Source organism: Ctenocephalides felis, unplaced genomic scaffold, assembly GCF_003426905.1.
Source record: "Ctenocephalides felis isolate EL2017-DRISC unplaced genomic scaffold, ASM342690v1 CF-g0.4_SCAFFOLD_00845, whole genome shotgun sequence".
Taxonomy (NCBI): domain Eukaryota; kingdom Metazoa; phylum Arthropoda; class Insecta; order Siphonaptera; family Pulicidae; genus Ctenocephalides; species Ctenocephalides felis.
Genome location: NW_020536999.1, coordinates 73,311,769 through 73,326,664, shown reverse-complemented (window position 1 = coordinate 73,326,664; position 14,896 = coordinate 73,311,769). Strand labels below are relative to the sequence as shown.

The 14,896-nt window shown below is 29.6% G+C and overlaps 1 protein-coding gene across 1 annotated transcript; it reads left to right on the top strand.

The window, feature by feature from the left end:
• Positions 1 to 1,149: 1,149 nt before the first annotated feature.
• LOC113388581 (zinc finger protein 724-like) lies at positions 1,150 to 14,164 on the top strand. Its single transcript, XM_026625953.1, has 2 exons — positions 1,150 to 1,840; positions 14,079 to 14,164. Exons 1-2 carry the CDS (start codon positions 1,150 to 1,152, stop codon positions 14,162 to 14,164), a joined length of 777 nt encoding a protein of 258 aa, XP_026481738.1.
• The last annotated feature ends 732 nt before the right edge of the window (positions 14,165 to 14,896 follow it).

Here is a 14,896-nt window from a genome sequence, read left to right as displayed (position 1 = left end):
ATAACTTTGTAACTTCAAAATACATTGCGGGTACATTACATTTAGTTAACACTTGTTATATAACTTTGTAACATAAAAAGTTATATTGCGGCAACAAGTAGTGTTTACTGGGTACCTTCAGGTAATAAAATTTCTTAGGGGCGGTGAGGTTGACGTTATATAACTAGGTAACATTTTTATATAACCGCAACCTAACGGCAATATAAAATTGTTTACAGGGTATAGTCAGAATTAAAAATAAAATCTGAATTATTTTCGATATACAAAAAATTTAAAAAATTAAAAAAAAAAAAAAAAAAAAAGGTAAAAATTTTTTATTTTTCCAAAATCAATTATTTTGTTAAGACAAGCAGAAAGTTCTTTGAATCAATTGAATCGGACGCTTAATTCTCTCAAAAACTGCCATTTTTTGTACATTTAGCTCTGTATCTCCGAAATGGCTGGGCCTGCCTTTGCGAAAAACTAATAACCCCTTCTCACAATCATTACTAATTGAATGTTTTTTAGATCATTCAAATCGGATGCTCCGTTCTCTCAAAAACTCGATTTCTATTTTCTGCACTCTTTGCTTCTTATCTCCGTAACTGCTGGACCTGCCTTTGCCAAAAACTAATCAGCTCTTCTCCTTATCAATAGGAATCGAATGTTTTTTAAATTATTCAAATCGGTTAATCCGTACGCCCGAAAACGTGGGCGAAAATTTGTATCCATACATACATACACACACACACACACACACACACACACACACATCCATTTTTTCTGAGGTATGCCAAACCGTTCAGAAACCTTCAAAACGTCGAGAAATGTAAAAATTTTCAATTCCCATTTTCGGCCCATTACAATAACTTACCCTACGGGAAGTTAAAAATCACACTTTTCAAAAAATTAAAGCATTTAAAAATTGCACCGTTAGTTATTATTTTATACCAACATTAACGAAAAAATATTCTTTTATATCTGAATGTTGGTGCCTCCATATTGTTTGACAACTTGATATTTGCTTGGTCGACACGTCAAAATGACGATCTGCTTCTAAAGTATTTTTAATACTAATTTTAGTATATATTTTTAATATAAAACACAACTAATTTTGTTTCAACTATGTAATGCTTAATTTAATTTATATAACGTGCATATATATTAAATATGTCGGAAGTAAAACCTTCAGTTTCTGAGCAAGTGGTTAAGATTGAATCAGTAGAATATTGTGTAGAAGAGATCCCAGTTGAAACCGCTGCGCCAAATCAAGAATTAGATAAATCTGAAAAGGATAAAGAAGAAGAATGTTTAGAAGAACCAATAATTGTCGAGAAATTCATGAAAACTGAACTAACAATAGATGAAGAAAAAAGACAGGATGTAAGCGACGATGAAGGACCTTACGAATGTCACAATTGCAAAAAAGTATTCACTGAATTTGATGAATTAGTTATTCATTCCCGGATGACTTGCCTTAAATCATATAAATGTACGTTTTGTGGAAAAACGTGTTCTCAATCGAGCCAATTGACAGTGCATCTCAGAACTCACACCGGAGAGCGCCCTTTTAAATGTGAGATTTGTGATAGAGCATTTGCTCTGTCCCATCATTTGAAACTTCATAAACTTATTCATTCTGGTGAACGCCCTTTTAAATGTGCAGTGTGCAATAAAGCGTATACACAATCGAGTCATTTAGCACGACATATGGTTGTTCATTCAGATGAGCTACCTTTTAAATGTGAAATATGTAATAAAACTTTTACTCAATCGGGCAGTTTAACAACGCACATGATTATTCATACTGGGACAAGACCTTTTAAATGTGAAGTATGTGGTAAAGCTTTTAATCAAACAAGTAATTTGACGAAACATAAAAAAACACATTATTTGTAAATTCATATTCATTATTGTTATTGTGTATTATATATATATATATATATATATATATATATATATGTGTGTATAGGGGTGGCTTAAATGCTTTCAAATTGATAAAAAAAAACTCTGAAATTTTTAGCTCTTAATATTAAATTTAAGATGATCCTGTACTCCAACCAAAGTTTCTTGATTCTCCTTTCTAAGTAAATATTTATTTTATAAAATATATAAAATTTTTGTTGTAAATTTTTTATTTATGATAAGCAAATACAATGTTATTCTCAAAATTTTGATTCACTTGTTGCTAAGTTATGGAGTTTTACTCGTGTTATTTCCATAAGAAACTATGGTTGGAGTGTGGCCTATCTTTTATACTATATGTAGTTAATATTAATAGCTAAAATTTTTAGAGAATTATTTTTATCAAAAAATATATATAAATCAAAATTTGAAAATTTTCATATTAAGGATAATATATAGGATAACCATAATATATATATATATATATATATATATATATTATTTTTGCAAATATGAATACAAAGCACTCTTTTTGCTCTACTTATGAAACTAGATATAAGTGGCATGTTGCATAATCTTCGCAATACATGTAAATAATGGGCTTAATCAGTATTGAGATTTAGCTATTTATATAAAAATTGTAACTGATATTATTTAACTTATGATATAAATTTTCATTTTCTCCTACTCAATGCGATTTCCAACTGATATGTTTAAAACAAACTTGTAGCAGGTATATGCAATTTAATTCAAACTTTAATTAATTTTTAAAACTCAACAATTTTCCATTAAGATTACAAACTCTATGGTCATTTAAAGTTTTCTTAAAAGAGCTAAATAATTTCTTATTTATATTTAATTACGAAAAAACACGTCCATTATTATTTGGTAAAAACTAATTAGCACGCATCTCAAATATCTTTAGAAATTTTCAAATTATTTCAGGATTCTTTTAATGAAAAATTTTCCATTTTCCTGTAATTTCTGATCACACAATAAATAGATAAGAGTGCATTGTGTTTATATTTCCAAAAAGAATATTCTTTCTATTTTAATTTTCTAATTAATAATTTTAATTTTCTTACCTATAAGCCGTCCTTTTTTCCATTTTTTTTTTTATTTCTAATTATTTAATTCTATGTTTTGCCTATATGGGACAACATATAAACAAAAAATTATATTTTGATATAATTAATGTAATTAAAATGTAATTTTAATATAATTAAATGTAATATTTTTAATTATTTTAAAATTAAAACAATTCAATTTATGGTTCCGTAAGTGAATTGAAAGCAAAGTACATATAGTAAAATATTAATATAGGATGAAAAAAGAAATACGAAAAAATTAAAAGATTTGTAAGTGGTAAATGCATTAGTTTACAAAATCTATTTTTTTGTTAAATATTAAATTTCACTTTCAATATAGTGAGGTATTTTAGTATAGTGAGTACATACTATACTATAATTTCAAAAAAGGTGGCTTTTAGCTCAAAAAATTAAAATTATAAATAATAATAACTAGAATAGAACGAATGTAAATGATGAATGTATACATGGTGTCCCAGAACTCAACGTCAAGACGAAATGGGGTGATAAAGCATTGATCGTATCATGAAGAATATTAGAGAAAAAAAATTGTATGTAGTTCGATAATTATGTACTTTTAAGTACAGCGTACAGCTGTGGTCAAGCTATGACAATTTTTCAGCTATTGTTGTTAATTTTAATTATTTTTATTTATTTTAACTTTTAAATCATAACCATAAATAGCATTTCAAAGATCAGAGTAAAAAATAATGACTGCTGCCCCAACCTTTTAGGAATTAAGACTACTGGTTAATGTACCATGAATTTAAAATGTTCAAAATTAGTCAATTTTGAAAGATCCTTTCTTAAAATAAAATTATTAAAAGTCGTTGGCAAATTTCCTTAAAAGTTCGTGCATTTAAACAGAATTGTAATGTGCTAAAATACCTGATAGATTCATTTTTTTTTTACTTTATTTGGCCTCGCTCTGAGCATTTAGCAACCTACAACATTTTTATTTATTTACATTCTATACTATTTATTTATTTCATATACAATCTATATATATCCTATACTATATTCTTTATTTTTCTTCTTCAATTTCTATCAATTATTTACTTCAATTTGACTCTTCATTTTTTCTCTTCAATTCTTGCTCTTTCATTTCAAATTTCTAATACTATTCAACTCCTATATTGTTTGAAAAATGAAAATTTTTGCATTCCTCGACGTTTTGAAGGTTTATGCACATTTTGGCATACCTCAGAAAAAATGGATGTGTGTGTGTGTGTGTTTTGCGTGTCCGCATTTTTCTGTTCACGTTTTCGGGTACACGGATCAACCGATTTGAACTGTTCAGAAAACATTCGATTCCTATTGATAGGGAGATGTGCTTTTGGCAAAGGCAGGTCCAGCCGTTACGAAGATAAAGAGCAAAGAGTGCAAAAAATAGAAATCGAGTTTTTGAGAGAACGGAGCATCCGATTTGAATGATTTAAAAAAACATTCAATTCGTAATGATTGGGGAAAGTGGTTATTAGTTTTTGGCAAAGGCAGGCCCAGACATTTCGAAGATACAGAGATATACAAAAAATGGCAGTTTTTGAGAGAAATAAGCATCTGAATTGAATGATTCAAAAAACTCTGCTTGTGTTGACAAAACAATTGCTTTTGGAAAAAAATGTATCATTTCAGTTTTTTTTGTATATCGAAAATAATTCGGATTTCAATTTTAATTATGGCTAAAGTTTTAAAGCTCACTTATATACTTTAAATGAATATTTTTGACTATGTGATTCAGTTCATATAATTCTTATAAATATTAGACAATGTTACAGTATTTATAATAATCTATCTAAAAACATTTAATATTCCTCGAACATTTCGTTACGGTACGGGAAGTTTCGGCAATTTGCCTTGTCACGATGGGCCATACACCACTTACTCCTAATTCAACTCAGTTATTCGAATTCTATAATTTCTATTCTTACTCCTAATTTTTATTCAAATTCTACTTAACAAATTCAATTCTATTTATTTAAATTAACTATATACAGTAAATCCTCGCTTTACGCGGCCAGTGCGTAATAAATAAAAACGTACCGTGCAGTATGGAGACCGTGCAATAAAAAACTCGTATTTAACATACAATTCAGGCTAATTCGTAGTGCATTCTATGGAAGCTTACATAGTGCAGTATAGGAACCGCGCTATGAGAGACTCAGAGTTAGTACAAATTGCACCTTTTTCATCGTGCTGTATGGAGACCAAGAAATACAACTTGAAGTAGGAATAATACGAACGAAATGACATGTATGACATTGACACCTTATTCAAAAATTGGCGCGACGCAGTAGTCAGGTCAAACGTGTTCTTAGGCAGCTATTATATCAGGCATGTCTAAAAGATGAAAGTCGATAGCAAAACTTACATTAATACCCTTTTGATATCAAGTTCCTATAATCACTCATAGGTTGCGCAAGGAACTTATGGGCTGTTGAACAAAAACCGTGTAATAGGAAGTCCGTGTAGTCGGCAGGATGTCAGATTTTTAGCTCCGCGTAGTATGGGAACCGAGTACCCAGATTACCGTGTAAACCGAGGGTTGACTGTATATAATTATAAGTGAATGACAGGACACGATATCTGCTAACGCATTTCGCTTACTAAAAGTTGAAATCTTTGTTCAACGCGCAAGCTCATTGGTGAGACAAAAACTTTATTTTTGATGAAAAATACTATAAATAACAAAAAGGTTATTCTTTGGGAACCACTATAACCGAAAAATGGTTACAATTGGACCACAGTTCAAGATTTTCCTTAAAAGCTTATAACTTTCTAACTTTTGAGAATGTTTGTTCTAATATTTTTCGTGATAGTTACGATCAATATTAACATCTTGTTTCGGTTTACAGTTGAGCGTTGGAACATTAGATATTAATCTAAAATGATAATTATTAATATAGTGTATAAGAAATCGAAAGAGGAAGATTTTTATATTATTTATTAATTAGATAATTTAATGAAACGAAGACTGTACTTTCTGCAACCACAAATGATATTATTAGACTCATGTTTTCTAGCTTCTTTTTCGTTTATTTGAATACTTTATCAAATAATGATTGTCGAGGTGATTTTATAAATTGAGTCTGTATAAAATATTATCCATCCCTCTACTATTTTAGGTACAATATTTATATTAATTTTATATTGATGACGATCTTAATAAATGACATTTAAATTTAACTAAATTATGAACAATTTATTCTTTACCGTATTAGTATTTCATAATTATAAGCAATATTTTATCAGGTTTTTAATTTTTTTTTTGGTGTATGTGTAAATTGAATCGACATGTAAATTCTGAAATTTACATACAATACATAATCGACAAACATATATAAAAATAAAAGTTTTTAAAAACAATGTACAACAGTTTTTATATATTTCATTTTTTTTACTAGAGCCAATTTATTTAGATTCGTACTCAAACGGTTGAACAACCTTTTTATATTTAGTATATGAATACCAAGATATGTATTTACATAATTCATCAAATCAATCCTTTACTTTATATCACAAATATACATGCCTGAGATAAATCACTACTATCTCACATTGTTCTTCCCTGAATCGGGTTGGAGTTTCAGCGAAGTTCACCTGCTTGAGATAAATCAATACTATCTCACACTATTCTTTCCTGAATCGAGTTGGAGTTTCAGGAAAGTTTACCTGCTTGAGATAAATTAATACTAACTCACACTATTTTTCCCTGAATCAGGTCGGAGTTTCAGTGAAGTTTACTCTGCTTGAGGTAAATCAAAACTATCTCACCGGGTTGATTTTCAGTTCAACTGCTTGGAATAAATTAATACTACCTCACACTATTTTTTCCTGAATCGAGTTGGAGTTTCACTGAAGTTCACCTGCTTGAGATAAATTAATACTATCTCACACTATTCTTCCCTGAATCGGATTGGAGTTTCAGCGAAGTTCACCTGCTTGAGATATATCAATACTATCTTACACTATTCTTCCCAGAATCGAGTTGGATTTTTTATATTAACTATTTGTTAAATTCACATTCGGAATGGCGCTGGTGCTCAGGTTTTCTCCATTTTCCAACGTGTTCCAGAAGATTGATTTGAATAATATTTGCAGTACTAGAAGAAAAAACAGTAGGCTTTCAAATAACGTTGATTAGAAAGTAATCCAGCTATATCTAGTATTCGAAAACATCAACTGAAAAGTTATTTTATACTTTTTAGCTAATAAGAAATTATTATTTGGCCAATGTGAAAAGAATCACGTAGATTTTTTATCAATATCTTTTATGGTTACGCAAAAAGTGAGTTTGAAAAAGTGAAATCTCGGCCATAAGATGAGATACAAAGTTGAAAAACTGGTATATTGGATTGTTTCAAAAAGACATTTAAAATAGCATACAAATCATTTAAATACCAGAGTGGAGCCGATTCTGTAAGGCTATGCGTCCATACCCTTTGTTAAACTAAAATTAAATATTTATGCTGCTAAAATACTTCTGAATTTTTGTCATGATAAAGTTGTTATTATGATTATTATTATTATTATAGTTGATTTTTTTATCTTCGCTACCTAAATAATAAAACTCACAAATAATTATCAATTGCTTGAACAAAATTCTTATTGTTAAAATATTCAATAATTTGTGTACTGAAATCTTATAATTTAAAAACACTTATAAAATTGTTAAACAAAGCACCTATTTCATATCGTATCATTAATACCTAAAAATTTGTAAAACGAAATACTTATTGATTTATTATGTGAAAATACTTATAATTTGTTAAAAAAAGAAAAAAATTATAATGTGAAGACACATAAAATTGTTAAACAAAATAGTTAGATTCATAATTGCGGGCTAAAAAGTGGACGAATTTTTTTTCACTTCTCTGCGATTTACAAAGAAACGGCTTGGCTGATCGTCGCGCAAAGCTGACAAACAATAGTCCTCATCAAGATACATCGAATGGCTTTTATAAAAACATAAAGTTCTCCTTCGAGAAGTTAATAAATAAATAAAAAAATAATGAATTAAATTATATAAAATTCGTAAAATATTGAAATGAAATTTATTAACTTTCCGTTGGGTATATAGTAATCGTAAAAAATCTTAAATGAATTTGTTCATATAAATTTATATAATTGCTTTATAAGATTTTAGAAAAAAAGTTGTATGCGTGTGTGTGTGTATTCATCGACAGTTTCGGGAACACAGATCAATCGATTTGAATGATTCAAAAAAATTCGATTAATTGATAAGGAGAAGTGCTGTATAGTTTATGGACAAGGTAGGTTCAGGCGTTTCGATTATACGAAGCAAAAGGTGTCGTATTTTTGTAGATGGTAATCCGACTGTTGATTCTTTTATGGTTACTTGATTATTAGAAATTATCTACTAAGGCTGACTTATTATTAACTTACCGAAGGAGCACTTTGTTTGAAAATTTAGAGTTTTTTGCAATGTTATAACAAAAATTATGCGTATGTCCAATGATCATTTTTCACCACCAAGTTTTATTTTTATAACTTTTTTCTTCTGGATCTTCATAACCGCTGTACCTGCCTTCCCAAAACTCGCTTAATTCATTAATTTTGTCAATATGAGTAAAATGTTTTTTGAATCATTCAAATCGGACGCTCTATTTTCTCAAAACCGAATTTTCATTTTTTGGCACTTTTGTCTCGTATCTTTGAAATTGCCGAACCTGCCTTCGCCAAAAACTAATCAGCACGTCTCCCTATCAGTAGGAATCGAACGCTTCTTGAATCATACAAATCGGCTGATCGTGCTCTAGAAACCGTGGACGAAAATTAGTATTCGTCCTAATAACATACATTCATATTACTTATATCCAAACGCACACGCACACAAACATCCATTTTTTTAAGCCACAAAGGGTTAGGAACCTTTGAAACGTAAAGATATGCAAAAAAAATCGATTTTTTTGCGACTACTATAACTTACCCCGCGAGAAGCTAAAAATGAAAACAAAATTTGTACTGATTATTAAAATTTTTGTAAAAAAATCTTATAATTTTATGTGCAAATGTTCATTGATCACTTTTTACCACCAAATGGCACTTTTTTAGATCACCAAAAATGCACACTCACTTTACCATCGCAAAAATTTAGTCAATTCTTCATTTCGTTGCACAAGTAAAATGTGTTTTGAACTTTTCAATCGAATAGATAATGATGGGGATCTCTAAAAAATTAAATAGCTATTTTTTATCGTTGTGCCCCCTATTCCGAAATGGGTAAACCTGTCCTTACCAAAAACTGATCAGCACATCTTCCCGACAATTGAATTATTCAATCTGTTGATTCGTCTCAAAAGCGTCGACAAAAAAATGTAACCGGAAATACACATGCATACATCAATTTTTCTTAAGGTATTCCAAAATGTTAAAAAGGTTTTGAAACGTAAATATTTATAAACAATTGGCTTTATGTTTCATTTTTCGAATAACTCGCCCGTGAAGGGAATGCGAATTGGTGGTCAAATATGATCAATAATGAACCTAAGCACGCCAAATTGTCAGATATTTTGATAATATAGGTTTAGTTTTATCAATTCAATATTTTCAAAATCTCATTTTTTTCTGTTTTCAAAAAATTTGAAAGTTTTTTTTAAGATTTTAATTATCGGTATCGGTTCGAGCAATTTACCCTAAGATACGATGCTTTGCACCACTGGTTATAATAATATCATTATTCTGACGACTTGTGAAAGAAATAAATAATTTTTACAACCTTTGTAATTTCTGGGAGGTAATCATAGACCTTATATACATGTATACAGTAAACCCTCGCTTTACGCGGCAAGTGCGTACCGTGCAGTATAGGAACCGTGCTATAAGAAACTCGTATTTAACATACAATTCAGGCTAATTCGTAGTGCGTTCTATGGAACCTTACATAGTGCAGTATGGGAACCGTGTTATGAGAGACTCAGAGTTGGTACAAATCGCACCATTTTTATCGCGTTGTATGGAGACCAAGAAATACAACTTTAAGTAGGAGAAATACGGACAAAATGACGTGTAGGACATTGACACCTTATTCAAAAATTGGCGCGACGCAGTAGTCAGCTCAAACGTGTTCTTAGGCGGCTATTATACAATCAGGCATGTCTAAAAGATAAAAGCCGATAACAAAATTTACATCAATACCCTTTTGCATAACGAACTTATGGGCTGTTGACCAAATACCGCGTAATAAGAAGTCCGTGTAGTCGGAGGGATGTCGGATATTTAGATCCGTGTAGTATGGGAACCGTGCACCCAGAGTGCCGTGTAAAGCGAGGGCCTACTGTATACCCTTCTTTTAATATGATAAGGTCTATGGAGGTAATGCAAGTCATAGATAAACAAAGATGCAAGCTTAGATAAAAGAAGAGTATTTGCTATGTGCGTGACTGTAGCGCCGTAATAAATATGAACTAATTGCGGCTATCAGTGTGTGGTTTTCATGGGTTTTATATGTTTGTTAAAGAAAAAAGATAATAAATAATTGTTATAAATAATAATAAACAAGATACAGTAATAATGTGAACGCTGAATGTTTATTGAAATTATTAAATATACTTCAACGTACTCAAAACATAATTAAGTATAATGATTAATCAAATAAAAAAATGCAGTAAACATTTTTACAGTTAAGTGCCTCAAAGCTTATGTCATAATCTCGGAATAGTTCTTAATAAAAACAATATAATAATGATAAAAATATTTTATCAATAGAATAAGTAAATAATAAATTAATTTACTCATTTTTTTATTATTTTTGGTCAAACTAAAGACTTACAATAGACATTATTATAAAGACATGATTTGATTCCATCATCCATCAAATAAAATTGCAGAAAAAAAACTACATTAACTTTTCGAGGCTTGTAAATTGAAATATTGTTGGCAAGTAGATAGGACTCAATACCTCGTCCGATTTTTTTCCTCTAATGAAATGTTCACTGCAAATGCGATCATAGGGCTTGGGAACCCACGGCGGTGATCCATCAATACTACAAATATATATTTTGCATTATTTCAGCATTGTATTAATAAAACTGTTTGCAAAATAAACATTTTAGCGCTATGTGATAACTTTTATTTTTCTTTTAATCATAAAATTACAATTATTATATAATAAAATGTAATTAATATATAGATAATCGTTATACATAATCAATATACAATATATAAATATATATTTTTCATTATTTCAGCCTTGCATTAATTACATTTTTTGCAAAACAATTTTTTCTAGTAAGCATTAAACAACAATAATATAACAATTTATTGACTTATAATTTTGCTTTTTGCTAAACATAACAATTTTACAACTATTCATAATACTCCGAATTGTATTTTTATAACAATAAGGTTATGATACTTACTTTAATCTTCTAACCACAGCGATCCACTTTTCCCGTTGATTTTATTTCCACTTAGCTGTAGAAAATGTATAGAATTTGCAGTCACTTTTTCTGCTAGTATTTCTACAACCCACTATACAACAGCTTTGGTGGCTCATTTTTAATTATCCTATTTAAATTTGAAATAAACAAATATTTTATGTGTTTTCATTTAAAATTTCTGTTATAATAGCCAACTTTAATGCTCGAAGTAGCCACTACGAACGCTTCGGTCGATTTGACTTCCCCTTCCATGCCTTCGCACCATAGATAAGTAAACATAATGCTTCGCACATAGCCTATATAAATGCATGCATAGATAAGTAAACGCCTATATGGATGCATGGATGCAAGAATTTTGCTAATACATAGATAAATAAACATAATCCATACTCTTTTTTATCTATGATATAATCTTTGCGTAAACTATTTGATCCTTTTATGTTTATTTATCCATGATTTGATCTGTCATGGTCGATCCAATTTTCAATTCAAGCCTTTAACATTCTTTGCCTATAATATGAGTTTTTCTTCTATTATATAATGAACTGAAGAGCTAAAACACGATTAAATTTATTGGTCTGGAAATCTTATAAGATTAATTAATTATTAGTTAACATTACATTTTTATCAAACAAATTCTTCAAAAGCCGAACATTTCGCGCCAAATATGATAAGGTTGGCAACAGTTATTTGGTTTTGCGCTTTTATGTGAATTTCGTCATCTATGAAAATCCATGAAAACACTGAACCGTACAAACACGACGTTAAAACATGCTAATTTTGACGTTTGGCGGTCATACAATGGTCATTGACCTTTGATCGTACTTTTAACGGACGCTATGAAGTTGGCGTCGGAACGAGTGTTTAGCTGTCATAAATTGATTGTACATTTCACGGACGACATGAAGTTGTCGCCGACAAGAATAGTTCGGCGCAGTTCGGCGAAAAGAGTAGTTTAATGAGTTTAAACCTGAGAACCGAATATGAAAATCCTATACGATATAATAATATATGATGGAGATATCATATTCAAATATTGTCTAGGATCGAATCTTGCAAAGATGTTGGCCTTTAACGTCGAGATTTAGGAATTTGCAATAACAAATGATTTATATTTAATCTCTATGACAAATATTTGAGAAAGAACGAAATATAGTTATTCCAGAACATATTAAAACCAACATTACGGAGTCCTTTGATTTGGTATTCAAGTATTATAAGATCAAGTTTCAAATTTGTCATGAGTAGGGTCTCATTTGACTGCAGTTAGTTTTTACTAAATAAAGGCTAGGACGTTAATAATAATAACAAAATAAATTCAAACTAGGATTGAATGTGATAATATAGCCTACTGGCGTTAGGACAAATAAAACAATCAAATTTGCACCCACCTTTTGCAAATTATATACATTTTTAGTAATTGCACTACTCAATGGAATAAAGCAACATGTTTTAAATTTGTGTAAATAATAAACATGATATTATTTTTGCTAACAATATAGCTAGTGTAAATAAAAAATAACAATAATATCATTTAGCCCAATGAATAATTTTACTAAAAATTATATTTAAACAATTTTATTTTAGATCAAATACTAATAATTTCAAAGAATAAAAAAAGAATAGTACTTATTTTATTTAACATTTTTATTAAAAATCAATAATATATAAACATTTTATATTATTTGCAATATGAACCATGTAATAATAACATCCAAACGATATGAAGCATTGAGAAAATTATCGCAAGCCAAAGCCAAACAGAAAGAAGTAGATACTGATTGCTTAATATTTAGATTTTTTATTATTAACTCTTTTATTTACAACTGTCCAGTAAAGGACATTCAGTAAATTTGATGAATTTAGGTGAAAACTTAAAAACTATACTACTTTCACCATCCAAAAACCATATTGTTAAATTAATAAGATTTCTATATCTTTCGCAGTTTGAAAAACCATGACAACTCATAAAATGTATTCATGTGCATATAGCTACATTATATTTGCAAAAGCTGCAGGTCATTCTACCTTAGAAAGTCATATGTATTGTCAAATTGATATAAATCAAATATAATGATGCCAATACAATTGGGTTTATTCTCGATTTAAATCCATTTGTATGATTAGTCGATGCAACATATTATAATATCCTATCAAGCAAAGATCATAATATACTGGTTCTTGATTGTGTACCTAAAAAAACAATTTATAAGTTATACAATACAGAGTACAAATAATCAGTATATGTAAAGCACTACATACCTATAAAATGTTCTCTCGAGCTGAGTGGAGAATTGGGAATGGAAGATGGATTAATGTTAAAATGAGTAGACGGTGTAGCAGTTTGTGAAGATAAATACATGTAGAGAGCTGAGGTTGATGATGAAGAAGGTTGTAGAAATAAAGACTTGTACGGAGCTAAGATTTATGATAGAAGGTTGTGGAAATAAAGATGTGAAGCCCAAGAATTGAAATTGTAAAATGATAGTTAAGATGTAGAGACATGTGAAATGGAAGAAAGTAAATTGAAGTGTGTAAAGGATGTTGAAATAAAATGTGCACGTGAAGGAAAGGATTTGCGAGGAACTATGTGGATGAGCATAGGTGAACGGAGCAATGAAATAGATATTGGAGAGTAATGTCGAAGATGTGGACATATGTGAATTGAAAAAAGGTAAATTGAAGTGTGTAAAAGATCTTGCAGGTAAATGGGTTGCTGAAGAACAAGATTTGGCAGAAACAAAGGGTAATGAAGATACATTATTAGTAGCAGCTGGGATACCATTGTGAATTTATTTAACATGCCTTATTAACGACGATTTCTATTTAAATGTGTTGTTGTGTAATGACCAGATATTAGGCAGTTCAGGTTTTAAACCATGTTTCTGTCTCATGTGCCAAAACAAAGACCCGCCAGTGGCGCAAGGTATCTGGCACTCTCGACAAAATGAATCTCATTCAATATTCATGGCGCAAACTTGATAATAATTGAAGGAATATAATAGAGTATACGTAATAAAAAATAATGCTAAACTATAAATTATAATATAAAGTCTAACCTAACCTAAAATCGAAGCCTAACCTAATTTAAACTTTGTGAATAAGGAAGAAAATAGGCGTTAAAAAAACGTGAAGAAGTACGAATAATAATAAAAAGTAATTAAATATCCAAAAAACAATTAAACCTAATTGAAACTATACTAAAATGTATCCTAATCTAAATATATCGAATTGAAACTACACTAAAATGTATCCTAATCTTAATATATGGAATATACGGAATGATATAATAAACGAGAAAGCCTAAAAGAGTAAACATGAATGTAAATAGCATAAAAAATTAATTAAAAACAACGTAATAATATTAATAAACAAGAAAAAGTTCACTTGATAACAAACGACACGGACGCGTCGCAACACGAAAAAGAACCGCCATATTATTTGACACGCTGACAGTCGATGCTACTTGTTGACAGTTGGTGTACGGTTCTACTGTTGACAGTTGAAGTACGGTCACAATTA

Coding starts and splice junctions, on each gene's coding strand:
- LOC113388581 (XM_026625953.1), top strand. CDS start 1,150: ATGTCGGAAGTAAAACCTTCAGTTTCTGAGCAAGTGGTTAAGATTGAA. Junction 1,841..14,078: donor TAAAGCTTTTAATCAAACAA/GTAATTTGACGA, acceptor AAGATCTTGCAG/GTAAATGGGTTGCTGAAGAA.